The sequence below is a fragment of the Gallus gallus genome, chromosome 4 (genome assembly GCF_016699485.2).
Source record: "Gallus gallus isolate bGalGal1 chromosome 4, bGalGal1.mat.broiler.GRCg7b, whole genome shotgun sequence".
NCBI lineage: Eukaryota > Metazoa > Chordata > Aves > Galliformes > Phasianidae > Gallus > Gallus gallus.
This window is the reverse complement of record NC_052535.1, coordinates 46,571,164-46,590,439: the sequence shown is the minus strand read 5'-3', so window position 1 is coordinate 46,590,439 and position 19,276 is coordinate 46,571,164. Positions and strand designations below refer to the sequence as shown.

General features: G+C 45.3%; 1 protein-coding gene across 3 annotated transcripts; it reads left to right on the top strand.

Moving 5' to 3' along the window:
* The first annotated feature begins 1,071 nt into the window (after nucleotides 1-1,071).
* PPM1K (protein phosphatase, Mg2+/Mn2+ dependent 1K) lies at nucleotides 1,072-19,226 on the top strand. 3 transcript variants are annotated; one of them, XM_040699145.2, is made up of 8 exons: nucleotides 1,072-1,174; nucleotides 1,747-2,126; nucleotides 3,798-4,291; nucleotides 4,868-4,968; nucleotides 12,180-12,345; nucleotides 12,839-12,983; nucleotides 13,931-14,065; nucleotides 14,385-19,226. In XM_040699145.2, the coding sequence occupies exons 3-8, from the start codon at nucleotides 3,852-3,854 to the stop codon at nucleotides 14,514-14,516; spliced, it is 1,119 nt and encodes a 372-aa protein (XP_040555079.1). In that variant the 5' UTR covers nucleotides 1,072-1,174; nucleotides 1,747-2,126; nucleotides 3,798-3,851; the 3' UTR covers nucleotides 14,517-19,226. The 3 variants fall into 3 exon arrangements, with proteins under 3 accessions (XP_040555079.1, XP_040555078.1, XP_420574.3); XM_040699144.2 differs by having other exon boundaries at nucleotides 1,651-2,126; XM_420574.8 differs by lacking the exon at nucleotides 1,747-2,126.
* Nucleotides 19,227-19,276: the final 50 nt, after the last annotated feature.

Below are 19,276 nucleotides of genomic sequence, written 5' to 3'. Positions count from 1 at the left end.
TCATTTCCTCCCCCTTTGGCCTGCAGCGTGTGGGTGCACAAGAAAGGGGAAACCCTGCTCCTCACAGCTGGGGAGAGCACACAGCCAGCAGTGAGCGGTGCCAGCTCCTCCGCCCACCAGGGCTCCTATGCTCTGCCAGGAGCAAGAGGTGTGTCAGCAAGAAGGCCTGCCAGCAGCCTGCCTGCTCCTCACTCCTAGCTGCGGGACCGCAGGGCACCGAGCTCAACCAGAGCATTATTTCCACTCGTGTGCCTGGTGCTGCACAGCTGAGCCACGCGCAGCACGGCACTGAATGTTTTCAAGTATTGCAGCTTGTGATGTGCACTGCTTCACAATGATTCCAGTTCAAGGGCAAATTCAGATTGCGTCACTCACGTGCTATAAATGGAGAGTGCGAACAGCACAGCGTGAGCCCCTAGGAACGTGCTGTCCTAACTCGCTTTGTTCTGCATTTAAGATCCTTCACCGAGAGCACAAAAAGCACAGCAAAAATCTGTTTCCAAATAAACCTCTTGAATAAAGCATTTCAAAAGCCATTTAAAGTTTCAGGATGAGCAAAAGATGGGGCCCTGGGCAGCCTGACCTGGCAGGGGCAAGCAGCCCACATCGGGGCTTGGGGCTGGCTGGCTTTAAGGGCCCTTCCGCCCTTTGATTCTATGATTCTATGAATAAATACTAACTGAAAGATTAAGAAGGCCCCTGAATGTGCTGAAGGGGGCCTTGAATGTTCGAGAACCCGACAGCCAAACCTAGACAGGTTTTGCCTAAATACTGGCTCCGCTGCGAGGCTGTCGGAGGGAAATGGAAACCACCCGACGTTCCGTGCTTCTTGGAATGCCGGGATTCGACACCCGAGCCAACCACGAGGAGAAGCCAGCGGGAACGGCACCCCGGCATCCCCCAGCCGCTCTCCTCCCCGCCCCGCGCTCGGGCCGCTCCCCTCAGGGCGGGGTGAGGGCGGCGGGGGGGGCTCGGCCGCCATCTCCGCCGCCATTGGGGTCCGAGAGGGGCTGGGCCGCGTCGGGACGGCCCCCAGCGCCGCATTGGTCCGGCGGCCCCGCGGAGAGGAGAGGAGAGGCGGGGCGGGCGGGAGCGGCGGCCGGAGGTCTCTAGGGAGGCGTTGCTGCTCGCCGCCGGCTTCCCGGGTACGGCAGGAGAACGCACGGAGGAGAAGGTAAGACCTCTTCGCGGCGCAGCGGGAGGAGGAAGTCGGCTTCGGCCATCGCCTCCCTTCCCCTCCGCCGGCCGCGGCCCTAACGGGTGCGGCGGGCGGGCGGGGCGGCCGCGGTATCCTCCTACGGCCATAGCGCTGTGCCGGATGCTCAGCGTGCCGTGTGCGCTGCGGGGCGGCAGCCGTGCGTCCTCCGGGGAAGGGTGGGCTTTTGCTCTTTTCTCCTCTCGGTACGGAACATTTCCATCTGCCTTGAGGCAGCCACGCTGCAAAGAGGGTCACCCTACAGCTTGGTCTACGGCTTTATCGTTAACGCTAAAAGCCGCGTTTCCTCGTCTATGTATACAAAACGTTCCTTTAGGTTAAATACTCAGAGGCTGCCAGGACCAGACGGAGCCCCTCGCAGCAGATTTCCCCCGCAGCCGGCTGCAGCACCCCCAGCCTGTTTTTCCCACACTGGCTTTTCTCGGTGTCTGCAGGCGTATCGGTTAGGCAAGAACAAGCTGTCCCCAGCCGAAAGCACGACTATTTACATCGCAGCAGCCACAGCATGGTTTCGTGTTCCTCGCTTGCAGAGACAGCCGAAGAGCCCAACCACCGCTGGGGTTCGAGAATCATTGAATCATTATGGCTGGAAAAGACCGTCAAGACCATCCAGTCCAATCGTCAGCCCATCCCCACCACAACCACCAAACCTTATAGGTGAAAAAGGGCTTTTAGGAAGTGAATTTGATGGAAACGAACCCATTAATTAGCCCTGGATGTATCTTCCGATTCACGCTGTGGATCCTGGGAGCTCTAAATATAGCCACTGTTTCTTGCTCACCACTCGAGCTGACAGAAGTGGGGGCTTTGCGAATTGGCAGGCTTTCAGTTTTGTTGAGCTCGGCAGGAGGAAGTGAACGTGCTGTTGCTGCGAGCCAAGGGCAACAGGAAACAAAAAGAAAATAGCAAGGTAGAAAATCAGTTATTAACTACCTGCGACTATAGTGCAATAAGGGTGAGATGTTGCAGACGTCCAGGAGTAAAATGGAAAATCACTCGTGGTGGAAATGGGCCAGTTCATTCACATGGTGTCTAGGCCAAATTCATCCCGTGCAACAATATTGATTCCCAGCGTGTTCGGCATTGATTGAGTTGACTGTTCCTCTGTAAATGCTAAATAAACAAACAAATCTTTCCTCACCTCAGATACTACATTAAAGATCAACCACGAGCATCCAAAACAACGTGCTTTGAGCTGCATAAGCTTACTGCATGCCTCCAGAATGTTCATGCCACAGCCATTTTCCAATGAAGCAACTGCTCACCAAGTCACCTTTATGAATGTTTTTGCAAGCGCCCAGTTTTTGTCTGTCATTGAAAGAAATTCATTGTAAAGCCAGATTTCAAAATACAAGATGCAATTATGATTTGAATCTGGAAAACACGATGGCGAGGCGCTCCAGTACAGAATTATCTATCTCTAGGGTATGCATATTGCTCACTCTTTGCTGCTGGATTATGTCAGACACTTCTGCCATCTTATGTAATTTTTTATCTCTTTATTATGGTATGGAATACTTTTCACTCAATAGTTTAGCTCTTGGCAACTCTCCAATACAAGCAAACATTTAGCAATAACAAGAGCAATCCCTCACTTAACTCTTTGCATGGTTAGTTACAGCCATCTGAAGGTCCAGGTCAAATCTATCTGGTGCAACAATATGGGCTTACTACCAAATGCACCCCAGCTCTTCTGAGTTTCATCGTTTGGGCTGTTACTCTGCAAACAACTAAGCAAATTGCTCTGCGTTTTTCAGTTTGCTAGTTGGATCAGTGTCAATGAATTTTATCTGTGCTGAGCCAACTGGTGTGTTTAATACATCCAAGCTGGAAGAGACATCTGAAGAGTCAGTGGAAGATTTTGCTTCCTGTGATAGCTTGGGGATTTCAGGGTTGGGTAGTGAAGAAAACCAGGCAGAATAGCTAAAAGCTGCACGGACAGTGTTTTGTGAAGTTAAAGTGAGCAATTGTGCATATCTACAGATAGACTCAGAGGTAGTTCTTTGCCTTAAAAAAAAAAAAATCATAATTCCCTTTCCAGTTCTGTTTTGAGAAGTATTATTCAAGTCCTCATGAAATGGGACAGAACTGAATATTGTGTCTCCTGTGCAGGAATTCAGCTCTTTAAAATCAAAGCAGGTATATTTTTTCCCACCGTGCACGATTCACAGCATATGTTATAGCAATTGCTTGAGCTGTATGCATGATAAACTCACTCAACAACCTTACCTCATACTTCCAACATTTCCCTAGTTTTGATGAGAGGAAACAAATTCAATGTCACCCTCGTTAGCTCCATCACAACCCCTGCCACCTCTGAAAATATGGGATATGACGATGGAGGTGGCCAGTGGAGATGCCTTGCCTCAATTTATCTGCAGCACTCCTCATCAGAACAGTAACTGTGGGCTGGTCTGTGCAGGATTGTTTCTCGATGAGTCATGCAGAGGCTCTGTAGCCTCTTCTAGGCAGTGCTGTGCTATATTAGGGGCTCTGACTGTGAAATTGTATCCTGAATGATGTAAGTGATAGTCCCCCTTCCTGTGCTGATTCTTGATCAGTTTTCTCTTTGTTCTTGAAGACATTCCAGCTGCTACATCTCTTTTATCCCTACGAATCTCTGCGAAGACAAGTTATGTCAACAGCTGCTTTAATCCATTTGGTAAGAAACGGAGGTTATCAAGTACGAAGGAGAGCCCTGCTGACATCCCGCCTCTTGCAAGACGAGAAGCGTACGACAGCCGAGTGCTGCATTTCCACCTCCGAACGCCGGGCATCCCGCTTCGATCCGGACGGGAGCGGGCGGCCCGCCACATGGGACACCTTTGGCATCTGGGACAATCGCATTGATGAACCTATTCTCCTCCCACCTAGCATAAAGTATGGAAAGCCGATTCCAAAAGTCAGCTTGAGCAAAGTGGGCTGTGCCAGCCATATTGGGAAGCGGAAGGAAAATGAAGACCGCTTTGATTACGCTCAGCTGACTGAGGATGTCCTGTACTTTGCGGTATACGATGGACACGGCGGGGCGGCAGCAGCAGACTTCTGCGCTAAGAACATGGAAAGATATATCAAGTAAGTGTGCATCGAGCGGACGCGTGGTTACTGACTTACAGTAGAGCCTCCCTCCTTACAAACAAAAGGGAATCTGTGCACCATATGTTGCTGCTAATCGTCCCAGGTTGTATAGCCATCTATCCCAACAGGGACAGCAGGAACGCGGCAAAGGAGTGATTCCCATTACAACAGATGTGTTGTGATGTACTTCTCTGTATGTTCCCTGCCCAGGGAGCGAGCCTGGAAAGACAAGAAAAGAGAATGTGATTGTACCCACCAGGAGAGAGCAGGGAATACAGAACGTGTGAATTGCCTGTTGTCAGATGGGGGTTATGTGATCACAGACACAGAAGTTTGCTGACACTCCTCTGTAGCTCTCCGGTATGTGCCTGAGTGTTGGAAGAGGCACTTTATCTGTTTGCAAAATTCGAGGGTTGAGCTTTCAGTGCAAGTCACTAATAAAGCAGTATTACCTTTTTACTGTAATCTAGCATTATTCAACACATGCAGGGAGGAAGTAAGTCTACGAAAGAGATTGATTAAGGTGAACACTTCTTGGTAAGGACTCTGATTTTTTTCACTGTTTGTTCCCAGGGAATTTGCTGCCCAGGAGGAGAACTTAGAAAAAGTTTTGAACGATGCTTTTCTAGAAATAAACAAAGCATACGAAAGGCATGCTCAGCTGTCTGCTGATGGTAGGTAAAAAAACATTCTACTCTTATGGATGTGGGGAAAAAGGATTTGCTTATTTGCTTGGTAGTTTTGTACTAAGACTCTGAAAGCAGCCTGAAAACTGTTTTACTTAATATAGGTTTACTTAATATAGGTTTTCATTTTATAGGTTTTATTTACTTAATATAGGTTTACTTAATATAGGTTAATTGCCAACTAAACAATTGTGTTTTACTTCCCTAAAAATGAAAAAGCTATTAAAAAGTCTAGGTCAAATTTACTGGGGGAGTTATTAATCTGAGCTTTAGCACGATCCACACTGAATTTATCTTAACATCATTCTGTCAAGAAAGGTGTTTGTCAAGTTAGCAAGGAGTGATGCAAATTGGCAAAGAGCATAGTCTTCCTGTGTGAGAAACACTGTCTTCTTTGGGTTTTTTTTTTGTTTTGTTTTCTTTCTGAAAAGTTGCTGTTCCTTTGAGTGGAAAGGAACACTGTCCAAAGTTCCCCTTTCTTACTTGGCTGCTGCAGCTGAGGAGGAACATAAGCCAGAAGTAATACAAACGGTATCGCTTCTGCACAGAGAGAATCACCAGAGCAGCTGAGTACGAAAGGGAAAACAACAGTCAAGAGGAAAACGAGATTCGCTGTGGTAAAGCTGGCACCAGTCCCTTTAGATTTCCTTAGTCCTGGCTGTTAGCCAAGTTCTTGTATATATAGAGAGAGACTATGCACATCTGAAATTCCAGTCACAGCAGCTGGGCTTATAGTGGGTAATTTGGGAAGGAGGTAGAGGAGTTAGTTCACCTAGTGTTTAAATAAATAAAAAGAAAACCAAACCCAAACAACCTGTCCCAGTGCTGCTGCAGATACTGGAGATGCAACCGGACCTGCAGGGAATGAAGTAACACTGTGTCCGTGGGGCTACTTCCACTTGCTTTAAGCAATGAGTGAAAACAGTCTAGTAATGGAGTGGTTTCCTGCTCTTAAAGTGCTACCCAAACCTACCTAGGCTCAAATATTTCCTGGCTGGACAAGTTGCCTGACTGTTGCAGCACTGTGAGGGATGTACAGCTTTCCTCTTACCTGGTAAGAGCTAACGTATCAGAAAAGACAATGTCTCAGGTTCTGAAATGCGGCCCTTAAAAGGGAGGAATTTAATCTGTAAAGCTCGTTTTTCCAATATAACCTATTTTATTTCTAGATACTGAAAACCAGCCCTGTTGTTTAAAAAGAATAATAATGGGGTAAAAAATCCGAAGTAATTTTTGACCTGTGAAGTCAGTTTTAACTGAGCTAATGATAGGGATATCAGAGCAGATGAGCTTTGGATCCAAGAGTCTCCTTGGAAGCCCAGATTAAAAAAAAAAAAAACAACAACAAACACCTACAGGCTTATGTGCTTCCCTGGATCACGACCTTTTATTTTCTGTGATTTGTTTTATTTGCACCCTGCCCAGTCCATTTGTTATTAAGACAGCTCTTTATTTTGCTCATGTTCAAGTTTCAGAGCATTTCCCTGAGAAGGATGTTTGGGTACCATACTGGGTATACTGTTCTGTTACTCTGAACGTGGTTTCTGATTATAGCATTGTGTACTTGACACATAATGAACTGAACAAGAAAAATATTTAACAAACAAGCTGCACAGCAAGCTGGGTATTTTGGAATTCCTCGTAGGATTTTATCATACCATTTAACTGACTAATCGGGGCTGCTCACTGAAACATAATGCAATATGCCAGCAAATTTACGTAACAGTCATCAAGATACTGACCAAACCTTCTGCATTAAAAAAGCTTGAGGACAAACAGAATAGAAGGGGAAAAGCAATCATTTAACATCCACAGGGGCCGCTCCTACAAAGTACTCAGTGTTTCTTAGGGAGGCTGAATGCCCTGCATACTCTTCCCACAGAAGCCAGTGGGATCTAAAAGTGCCCAGTGCTCTTGACTGGTTGCCCAGCTGAAAATAAAGCTAAAAGGCAAAGAGTGGAGTAACGGGGTACACAGACAAGTGCTGTTTTCTGAACAAGACAAACTTTTTGCATATCTGTTGATTAAAAAAAAAAGAGAGAAAGTTTAATGCTTGGTTGACTGTTTGGTGTGGATATTTTTGTCATTGCTGCTCTTTTGAAAGTTATGTAAAATCCAGTGTTTTGCATGTATCCTTGTTAGAAGACTAATTCCAAACTGATTCAGTTTGCCAGCAAAAGTTCTGCATAACTGTGGCTGTTCTAGATGCGATGGTCAAAGCTTCTCAGAGATGGTGGTCGCTGGTGTAACACACGCTATCTGGCATGCACTGGATGCTCAAGGCCAACCTCCTTTTGAATCCCTGCCACAGCTGATGAAGTGCAGAAAAATAGCTTGCTTAGTCTTGTTCCTACAGGGCTCCTTTCACTGTATTCTGTGAAAGACAGGGTGGATGATCAGCGTGTCCAGATCTTTACTAACACGCAACCAGCTTTGAAAATGAATGCCTGGGTGTTTGAAGAAATGTAATTGCCAGGACATGACTACAGGAAACCCCTGTAACCAAAGCCCATGAAATTTTGGCTAACACAATGCTTATGATGATATTTAGAGGGAAAAAAGAATATATTATGGCAAAAATGTAACAGGACTAGAATATGAATTGTTAGAGAACATAGCTTTGCCTTCCAGGACACTGTCCTTTCTAGGCCAGTTTACAATTAAAAAAAATATTTGAAATTAGACTTGAAAAGCAAGCAGAATAATACCTTATTGGAGTTCTCAATAGAAATAAAGGTCTATGCCTGTGTTCCAATACTGCTACCATGCTTGGTATGCGGGTTCGCTAGTGCTGTTGGACTGCTGTATTGACCTGCAGGCTGTTCCTGTATCCCCTCTGACGGTTTCATACAGAAGCATAAGAAACTTTCTTTTGGAAGCCATCGGCCACATAAATAATTTCTAACCATTAAGAGGTCAGAGATATGCCTGACTCTTGAAGCATGGTGTTCGATATCTCTTCAGAAACACATTTTCATTCACTTCCACACATTCAGGTATGCCCAGTCACTGTTAAATCACTGCTAAATTCACATACAGGACACAGTAAAGGAAGTTCACCATCAACAAATATAACGTTATCCAGGGAACAAACGCTAACAGAGATGGACAGTTTTCTGTTACATTGGACCAGCAGTAAAAACCTAAATGTAAAAGCTGAATAGCTTTCTTGAGTAAGGATGGACATAAACAACTGACTGTGCTCGAGGAAAGTAGCACATTGCTCTGGAGAAATGGAAAACAAACCCTGCTCTGGCCTAGTGCAAGGTAAATGCTGCTGCTTCTGTGCACTGCAGGCACCACCCACCACTCAGGGAAAACAAGAGGCAGGCAGTGTTTCCATCAACCTCCACGTTCAGTGCATCTAGCTCTAATCACATTGACCACTCGCTTCTGGAACAGCCATCTTGTTAAAACATAGCCAGGTGTTACCTGATGTGTCTGTGTTTGAAGGGACCTCCTGGAAACTTAATGTGCTGAGCAAACAACAAAAAGTATTTTTAAAACAGTTATATTTACGAAGTAGTATTTGGATTTTTTTAAGTTATTGTTTGAACATATGATTATTTTTAATTTGACTATGTTAACCTGCAACACTGAGGAAAAGGGAGAGCTGCAGAAATGGCTACTTACATATTTCATAATGCCATCAACGTCACAAAGACCACTTTTTTATCCAAAGGTGTCAATTATTACCAAATCAAGTTAGACGATACTGATTACAGTATGATGGGGGTGTTTATTTTGCATGTTTGCCCATACATCAGAAGGAGTCATTCAGTGTCTTCATTACAATGGCCCCATTTTGGTTGGCATGGGTTTGAACTCTCAATTTTTATTTTATATATATATATACATATATAAACTACCTTGGGAAAATGGCCCATATTATGTTTTGAAAATTTTCTGTAAGGTGGCCACTCTCATATGAGACAGTCATATCTGGCATCAGTACATTTGTTTGGTTGACTTTTTGATTGGACGCTTGCCATCAGCCCTGCCAAAAAATCTGTCTGTGGCCAAAGATGCAGTCTCTGTTATGGCCAAATGGAACATTACAAAGCTCATCCAGGCCCTTCCTCTTTAGAAGACACTGTGCGCAAACCCAAAATGACTACGTGCCCTGTTTTGCAGCCCCTGTCCTTTCATCTCCAGTGTTGCAGGTTTATTTTGTTTGAACAAAGTCCCTGGGTCAATTTCCTATTTGCCTCTGTGTACGTGTTATTTGTGGCAGACACTGTACCTGGTCAGCAGCTCTAGAACTGGAGGCCCTGGACACTATATGCTGGGCTTCAGTGGAAAGAGAGATCTGCTTAATTTTGTCCCAGGTGAAGGAGTCCGGCGGTTCCTAGCCTGGACTACTGGAAGGTTCCCACATCCTCTTTGTCACATTAGTTGAGATGACTTGCAGTAAAAAGTGTCCAGTGAGTGTTAAGAACCTATTGAAAGATCTTAGTTTTATAGTGATATTGTTAGGTAAACAAGATAAACTCTTTTAATTTTAAAAATGAGTACACGTGCTGATGCAATATATTTTTGTGTTATTAAATAACCTAGCAGCGGTCATAGTAAAGCATTAGAAATGTTATCCCATTGTCACTGCTGTGTTTTGGAACTTTGCGAGAGGTCACATAATCCCTTCAGCCCGACCAGATCTACTTTCTTTCACCCCTACCTGATGGTGATTCAGTTTCAGAGAAGAAAGCACGAGCGGCATTTGTTTTCCTCAGAGTGCAATTTAACAAGCAAACATTTATAGGACACAAGTTGGTACGGCCATTATCACAGCTCTGTGTTGTATCTTTGATGGGTCTTCAGTACCATCCTCTGCTTCCTGATAGCAGGTCTGTTGGCTTTAAGAGTTGGCACTGTAAAGATGCACGCTCACCTGAATGACCAAATGTTTGCGGTCAGTCATGAATTACAGACTACAGACCAACCTATTCTGAAACCGTATGTGTTTGTCAGCACAGTTCCAAAACAAGTGATGAGATGGGAAACTAGTGGCATTAATTCTAATGTCTAAATAAAATATATTTTCTGCAGAGTAAAAAAGGCAGTTTTAAGTAGGTTCTTCATTTTACTTCTTTTAGCTGTTGGCTAAAACAGGTATTTTACTGGCTTTACTAAAATTTCTAATCACACTACTACTTGTTATTATCTTGTTTTATAATATACCTCAAAATGAGCCTGCATTTGTGTGGTCCTTTCTTTAAAGTAGAAACAAGATGTCAGTGCTTACCCGAATGCTCAAGAGGCTACTGGCATCTTCGTGGTTTTGAATCTTGTAGTTTGTATCACAGCCGTAACATAGTCCAAGGTGCATCTGTGTCACCATGGTGGACATTCACTGTGGACTTGTTGGTTAAGTCAGTTAACCAAGTCACCACAGCAGTAATAATACCTGTTTTAATTAATAACACAAGCTTAGTTTAGATGTCTTTGTGGGGTGGTTTTTTTTGTTTGTTTCATCAACTCCCTGCTTTCATCTGGCAGCAAGGCTCCATGCACATCAGGGCGTCGTGCTGCCCACCCCAGTCCCTTCCACCATCCCAGGTCAGTGCCACAGAGCCAAAGGCAGGAGCACACGTAGTGCAGAGCTCTGCAGAAGTGGTGGTGGGAATCCACTTTAATCGTTACTCATGTGAAAATAAGAATACAGCTAGGGATTCTCATTGCTAAGTGAGCCCGAAACCTCTATCTGGAAGATAGCTTTTAAAACCTATTGCTGGAGCACCTCAGTATGCAAGAGGCCTCCAGAGGGCCTTTCAGAGGCACTTGCATGGGCTGTGAGTTCTGGTCAATAGCTGTTCCCAGCTCGGCTTTTTACTATAAAAGCTCAAGTTAGCAGGAGCCAGTGCTTTCCAGGCAGCTCTCCTTAACCAGTGCAGCATGTTTTGCAGGAGGAGAAGATGCTATCTACAAAAGTAGGTTTCTCCTTTTAAACAATAAGCAAGCAAAAAATGAGGGCTGGGCAGTTCTTCTGTCATTTCCTTCACAGTGGATAAATCTGCACACCTTTTCTGAAACAGGCAGACAGACTTGTTTTTCCCCTTTTTAAGCACAGGTTTTATTTCCCCTGAGCAAGTTTGCTTGCAGTAGTCACTGCAACCAGGTCCTTAAAGGGACCCCGGTACTGGAATGGGCTGCCCAGGGAGGTGGTGGAGTCACTGACCCTGGAGGTGTTCAAGGAATGTTTGGACGTTGGGATGAGGGACGTGGTTTAGTGAGAACTATTGGTGATGGGTGGATGGTTGGACTGGGTGATCCTGTGGGTCTTTTCCAACCTTAGCAATTCTATGATTCTAAAACAGTCAGCTTAGATCACTCCCCTGCCCTGTAAGAGGAGGAAGCCAGCAGCTAGGGCTCCAGCTTGCCCTCTAGGCAGCAAATGTCAAATGATCCCACCAGTGTACAAGGGCAGATTGCCCAGAGGCAAGCACGGCTACCAGGTGACTTGCATTCATTTGCACTGCAATGCAGGGCAAGGCGGAATCCAGCTCTGTCTTAGTGCTGCAACCTTCAACAAATCTACAGGGCTGTAAGAGAGCAGAGTCCCCTTCTCAAAAAAAGGCAGCACTTGCTGGCAGAGCCCTTTGTCTCTTCACCAGCCAAGGGGAATGAGAGGGAGATTATTAATAACAACAGCAACTGGAGAACCACGCAGACTGCGGCCAGGAAGCGATCTGGAGGTTTTCTTCTGCTGAACTTCATGCAGCTCCAATTGCAATTACTCAGCCACCCACTTCACTGCCCCACAGGAGGAGAGAACCATCAGCCTTCCGGTGGGCTACCAATGTGCTCACTGTGCATAGGGATAAAGACAAGAACCCTGTACCTTGAGAGGAACTAGTGGGACTGAGAAGCTATTTACTACAAACTGAAAAGAAGCCACTGTATCTCATCCTGCTTTAACTCCACTCGCCCTCCTGCATGGAGCCATGCTGTTGCACAGAAACACTGACACTCCACTTTTCCTTCCTCTCTGTCTCCCCATCCCAAGTCCTATATGCATGTTTGTTTGCTATTTTTTTTTTTACATAGCTATAGCTTTAGTTTAAACTTAAAAACAGTTACTTACTGGTAATGTAGAGCACAAGTTGTCTTTGTTTTAACCAGTTGACGCTGTTGCTCTGTTATAAATGGTCCTGTGCTTTGCAGCAGTGATAAAACCTCTCTCTCTGATATGACATTTGTAGCAACTCTGATGAACTCTGGGACCACTGCAACGGTGGCCCTGCTGCGGGATGGTATCGAGCTGGTAGTGGCAAGCGTGGGTGACAGCCGTGCCCTGCTGTGTCGAAAAGGAAAGGCCATGAAACTCACCATTGACCATACGCCAGAAAGGAAGGAGGAGAAGGAAAGGTACCTGTTGGCTCGTGTTGTGGCTTTCTGGGGAATGGCCTCTGTCAGGCTGTGCTGCTGCCAGGTCGGACCTGGGAAAAAGACTAGAGCTGAACGTAACAGCCCAAGCTGGAAAAAGTGGCACAGCCCCTGTTAATTAATTTATTTCCATTTCAAGAACTGGGGATTTATAAAGTCCTACGTGAGCATAAACTGTCACTGTAGTAAGACCAGCAGAGCTAGGACTGGGAACTGAGATCACATGGCTCAAAGACTCATCCAAGAGTTCCAAGGGATATCCAAGATGTGAAGAAGTGTGCTGTAGTTCCCAGGGCAGCACTCAGCCCTCTAAATCCTATCCCTTCTGTGGAACCCTTCAAACAGGCCCTCTCAGCTCAGGTCCTTGGTACCCCATCTCACATCAGCAGACAGTGGCAGAAAGTGCAGCTACAGACAGGGGGAATGGTCTGAATCTGTAACTCATCTTCGCTTTCTCTCTTGTGCCCCCGGACAGGATTAGGAAGTGCGGTGGCTTCGTTGCCTGGAACAGTTTGGGACAACCTCATGTGAATGGTAGACTTGCAATGACGCGGAGCATAGGAGATTTGGATCTTAAAAGCAGTGGTGTGATAGCCCAGCCAGAAACAAAAAGGGTTCAGGTAAAAGAAAGCCTGGTTCACAGGGACAGCAATTGGACTAAGGGGCAACAAAGCTATCTGAAGCAGGTGGTAGTCAGTTTGCTCAGGTGGAACCACATGACCAAGCTTTGGTTTTTACTTGAGGTGAAATAACCCACAACCAGCTCTATGTAAGTTATCTCAGATTAACACTAACAAGATAGAAGAGAATCTGGTCCTGACAGTGAAGTCAAGAATGTTAACTTCTGAATCCCTGTTACCACAATATAACATAGGATAACAGAAGAAAGACTGCATGTGATATCCATTACTGAAATACAAAGGTGTCTTTCTATTTGGGGCTTGTGGTCAGATACCTACTTTCAAGGTTAATATTAGTACAAAGCCACCACTGAGAACTTGGTGGGATTTGGAAGAGCTAGGTCACCAAGGACAGCAGAATTTGTAGTGGGTTACATATCTGGGAGTAAGGGAGAAGGAAAGGGCAGTTGGATGCATCTTACCATAGCTTTGCAATTGTCCAGGAAACAGATCAACCACCCATAAGGTATCCAGCACAACTGTGCTCGTGTTTTCATAAAGAGAAAACAAAGTCCCTCCTCTCAACTCATACTGTTTGACCTTTTCCCCCAGTGGATTTCCCAGCACCCGGGGAACTTACAGTCATTTGTTCCCAGTGCAACACAAAACACTGTCCACAAGGCCTGAGGGGCTCAGGAGGTGACTGCAGTGCTAACACGTCTTCCTTGAAATCCTCATGGGTAACGTGTGGCTCTGGTCTTTTGGCCTCACTGCATCCAGAGGGCTGTTCTGTAAAACTGTTAGTCCTCATACAGAAAGCAGAAGAACGGGCAGCACTCCCAGAAAAAAGTACTTTGCAACAAAGGGTAAAGAAAAGAAATCAAGGCAGCGGTTTTGCCTTGCAGCACTCTCCTCACTGTTGTGCATACTTCATACCTTTATTGCAGTTGCATCATGCAGATGACGGCTTCCTGGTCCTTACTACAGATGGCATTAACTTCATGGTGAACAGTCAGGAGATCTGCGACTTCATCAACCAGTGCCACGATCCTGCTGAAGCTGCCCACGTTGTTACTGAGCAGGTAATGCTAGGGTTTCTTGAAGCATCAAAATGCCAGATCCTTGCAAGGACACAGGGCCGTCATTTCAATTAATGTGCTTAGTTCTTGGTCCACAGAACTGCTGAGAATGTCATCAGCGTAGGCAGAAACCATCAGTTTCTCATTGAAGGTTTTTGACAGTGGTATATCCCATGGAAAGCTCTGAAGCATGCAAGAGCCTGCAGTGTTGGAGCTGGGAGGAAGCAAAGAAGTCTCAGATCATGCTGTCCTATGTGGAGTTAGACAGTTGTTTCCCTTTCTGAGCAGGACCGTGATGCTGACAATTTATTTCTTCCTTCAGGCAATGCAGTACGGCACTGAAGATAATAGCACGGTTGTCATAGTGCCATTTGGAGCATGGGGAAAGTATAAAAATGGTGAGATCAACTTCTCCTTCAGCCGCAGTTTTGCCTCCAGTGGGAGGTGGGCGTGAAGACCTGACACAGCTATCTTTTCCTGCAATAACCTGGATACAACGTGCTATAAGAGAACACAGCCATCTGTTCATAGGTTGACTCAGTGTCTTGTCCATCTCTTCTGTTGCCAGTTATGGAAGATGCAACTGCTCCTGTGGTGCGTAATTGCTGCTTACAGCTGATCGTTTTTTAGTGTTTATTTATTCAGATCAGCACTGGGTTTCCAGTCCCAGCAGCTCCGCACACCATTTCATTTGCACAGACAAGTCTCTGGGCTTGAGCTATGACACATTGGTTTCATCCCAACTCTTGTTACCTAGCACTTAGTTACCTGGCAGCTGTGAAAGTCCGAGACTGAGCCATGCGCCATTTTCTTTGTACGTTAATACACGGGGGAACAAATGCAGTGTTCTTAGCAGGACAAAAAGGGAGTTTGTTGTTTTCCTGTGCCATGCAGCCACCCGAAGCTCCCCCATGTTTCAGGAGAAACAAGTGAAATACAAGGGGGAAATGTCAGAAGCAATTAGCCTGTGGTTACGTTCTGGTGCCAGGGGCATTCCATGTAGCCGAATAGCATCCCAATAAAGCACTGCTTTGCTGGGCTTTAGGCTCTCTCTGCTATTACCTGTGATCCTTCAGCTCCAAAGAGACAGAGGAAGCAGGAGCCATGTGCTGTTGGACAGATGGGAACCCATCGGGCCCAAAGCCCCTACAGTCTTGGTGGACCATGCAGCAGCCTCTGGCACCACGCTGCCTTCAGTGCGTTGGTGTCAGACAGGAGCATGTAGGAGGGGGAAAAAAAGCAGCCCATTTTTGAATTTCAGAGACTGTCATCAATTTGAATGTCTTTTTTTTCTTCTTCTTCTTTCTTTTTCCTAAGAAAAGGAAATTGTTTCAAAGAGCTTTCAGTTCAAGATTCTTTGGCGGTGTGAGACAGGAGAGCTTATTTCTTCATATGTGAGGATTTTTCTGCCCTCTGCCAAAGATTTTTTTTTCAGTTAGTTATGGTCTCCTAATGGCATAAAGACAGCTGTAAAATGCCCAAAGCAGAAAAGCGAGGGAGAGAAGAGAATATTTTAATAATGTATGGCCATTTTTGTTAAGTTTTGGTTATTGTTTCTACCAGGCATCAGGTAGTTGGTCACCAAAAGGTAGCTTTATACTCTGAAGAAAAGATTTCACTTCCCTTTCTGGTGAGTCTTTGTCCAGTGAGGCACAGAAGTCCAGAGCCCTGAGCCAGCTCAGTGCTGCTGTGATACAAACTGCTGGTGACAGGTCAACAGCAGGTAAAGCTGTTCCACATACCTCCTTCAGCCCCAGTTCTCCCTCCCTCAAAATCAGTCGCGCATCTCCTGTAGCCTCCAAATTGCCCCATTGTGAGGAAATACGGGCAGAGAAAAGTCAGGCTTTTCCCATGTAGACAACGTTAGATTTTGTTCCATGAGTGTTTCCAACAGCACAATTGTAAAAAAAAAAAAAAAAAAAAAAAAGCAAACCTACTGACAAGAACAAAATGTGAAAGAAATTGTCTGACGCTAAATCTCCTTACAGCAAGGAAAAATATTTCTGCGATGCCTGGTCTGATTCTCATTTTCCAGTGTGTCAGAGGCATCTGCATCTTTTTTTAGCCCCTTCCAGGCCCATGGTTACAGCACAGTCATTCCACGTGTTCTTCTTCTGGCTGGAGGCTTGGGAACACCCTGCAGGTCACAGCATTGTACTGACAGCATTAATACTCTACATATAGACAGTACATTGGTTGTGCGCCATCACTTGGTGTATTTATATGGTGTACATAATGTGTATATTCAGTTTATGAGCATAAAGAGCTTGCGACTCAATATTTGTAAGTCTCTACCGTGTTTGGTGCTGTTGCCAGGCAGGCATGTTTAATGAGCACATCACTGGTTTACAGTTATAATACCTTCTCTCACCATCTCTCACCCAGATTTCCCCAATTCTGTCTTCACTTGAGATCAAAATGTTTGGTCCTGGTCTCTGCCTTGCTTACTTGAGGCAAAAGGGCACCTTTAATTAAGAGCCTGCAATTCTCACCCTGCACAACCTGTTTGTGGCAAAAGCAGAACACATCCTCTCCTGAGCACTTGCAGAGAGGCAGCACCTGACAGGCTCAGTGAGCTGCTCCAGCAATGCAGTTATGACCCATTTGCACTGCACAGCTGACTCCTGCTGAAATAGCAAGTGGTCCTCGCTAAGGGTTAACTGCACTGCAGTCTTACTCTGAGACAAAGAAGGGCTACAGTCAGCTTTGGTTTCAAGTGTCAGGCATGAACAGCAGAGTAAGGATTTGGACATGCCTCATCAACGCTGCTCAGTGCCAAATGCTGCTCATTCCTGTTTGGCCATCCATCCAGCTAGCCAGACAGAAGATATCAGGGGCCCCCCGGGGTGTTTGTAACAAGTACACATTGATTTTTTTGAGCTGTGCTGGGTACCTGCCAACCTGAATACATGGTATCAAATGCAGGGTGGTAATGAATAGCACCGCAGGTGCTCTGAGGAATGGCCTGGGCTGATGGAGTAGCTTCTGAGCACTGATCAGTATGTAAAAAGAAGTAATTTTTGTACTCGAAGGAGTTTGGGAGCATTTTGTTTGTTTGTTTTATCCCTATCTGGTTCAAGGCCAGGTTGGATGGGGCCCTGGGCAACTTGATCTAACACTTGGCAACCCTGCCTGTGGCAGGGAGGTTAGACTTGGTAATCCTTGAGGTCCCTTCCAACCTGAGCCATTCTGTGATTTTATGGTAGCCTGATTTCATAGAGAATGGAAGCAGATGGGTGCTTCTACTTCCTCCAGTAGACTGATTGTCCTCTCAGAGGAAGGATCCATCCATAGCTGCACATATATTTTAGAAAGGAAGGGATAAGACAAAGCTTTGCAAAATAGAAGGCAGTTAGGTAAAGATGTATTGGCTGTTCCTATTACAGCCTTTAAACAATCACAGAGAAGCTGTGGTCGGAAAGGACATGGTGATATCATCCCATCCAGCCTACTGCTCAAAGCAGAGCTCATTTCAGAATCATGTGCTGCAGCAAAGGGGTGTGCATCTACAGCCATTGGACTATAGAGACTGAAATGGGGTAGGAAGAAAGAGTTTGGCATGAGAGCAGTCTGCCTGTGGAACCACCGGAACACACTGAAGTTGAAAGCTTACCAGTACGTGAATACCTGCAGGTACTTTGTATGGCTACTACTAAATGTCACAAATAATTAGCAGATTCATCTAACAGACATGAGCTGGTTTATCTAAAAAGCAGTAAGACAGGAGATTACAAAGACACATTTCTTATTCCCTGACTGTTCCCTGCAGTTTTCTGCATCTCACTCTGAAGTAAACAAGCTACCACTGAAGGCAGATTGCTTTGCCAAGTGGCCCAGTAGTCCACCCATTCCTCTTTTCCATTGCTAACAGAGTCGCTTTCACACTGATCTGTATGAATTTCTGCCTTCATGCTGTGCACTGCCAGACTTCGAGTATGTCAGACATCATTTGGTGCAGACCCTCCGTTACCAGGATCTTTCTCTTCCCAAACAACAGCCCTGCCTTTTCTTGCAAAGACAGTCATCTCCCTTTAGATTTATCCGCACCAAACCTTGTTTTTCTCCAAGTCATCAGGAAAAACCTGCACTGTCCTGGATGATGGGTTTTTCTATCATTTGATAATTCTTAATTAAGAAGCATTAAGACTAGTAACAGGAATTGCATTTTAGTCATGGGGCCGTTTTGGCACTGATGTTGGCACAGTGAGCCATGAGTGTGGTTGTACGGCACTGGGATTCCCTGGTGTCAAGTATGAAGTTGAAGGAGCAAAGCCATGCCAAGGCAAATGGAAACAGCTTATCAAAAGAAGTATTTCCTTGCCTGGACACTCCTTCTGGACCAGTGCTGTTTCTCACGGTAGAGGTGCTGCAGGAGGAAGGGGCTGGAACAGCTTTGACACAGCATCCTCTGAACAGTCAATCCCTTTTGGTTTGAAAAGCTCAGGGCTGGTGAAGAATTGTGGAGCACAGTTTGTGGTTGAGAATGGGGGTGGGGTGAGAAATTGGCAATATTACCGCTTATTACCAATATGGGGAAATGAAAATTCTGAAGATGTGGGGCTCACTGCAGGATTTCTGCTGATGGAGGAATCAGGTACTGGATCAGCATTTCTGTCTCAACACGCACTGTGCTGTTTTCAAAGGCACAGAGGTTTCTAGCTAAAGCAGCAGCACAAAACAGATACAAGTTACGCTGGTTTAATATTAATTTCTGTGGAATAGAATCACGTAGGCACTTCTAGGTCCATTGATCACTTACCCAATAAGCTGAGCATACGGTATAGCACTCCCCTGCAGTTTCCTAGTTCTGAAGCTGCTGTTCTCCTGCTCTTAATGCAGAGGTACCAATGGGGATTCCCCTTTGCCTGGCATGTTAAGTGCTTGGGCAGCGGTGCGTGTCATAACTTTTACAGACTGAAGTGCAGTTGTGTACATTCACTGCATACTTTGCCTTAGGACAGTCTATAATTCCTGATGTTTAATGTTTATTTTTGGTGTAATCGGTGACCATAATTAATCTACTACTTCATTTTGCTGAAGTATTTTTTTTTTTTTAAACATTTGTTTGTCTTCAAATTTGTGACTCAAATCTACAGTGGGACAGACAAGGCTGTACTGGAATGCTTAAATAAAGACCTCTAAATAAAGAATTGGCTCCTCACTATGAATGTATTTTTCTTTACCAACCACGCTGCCAACCACCAGAACTTTGTT

Excerpts from the sequence above, each read along its gene's own strand:
- PPM1K (XM_420574.8), top strand. The coding sequence starts at position 3,852 with ATGTCAACAGCTGCTTTAATCCATTTGGTAAGAAACGGAGGTTATCAA. Across the intron at positions 4,292-4,867 it reads AACATGGAAAGATATATCAA|GGAATTTGCTGCCCAGGAGG; the intron begins GTAAGTGTGCAT and ends GTTTGTTCCCAG. Across the intron at positions 14,066-14,384 it reads CCCACGTTGTTACTGAGCAG|GCAATGCAGTACGGCACTGA; the intron begins GTAATGCTAGGG and ends TTCTTCCTTCAG.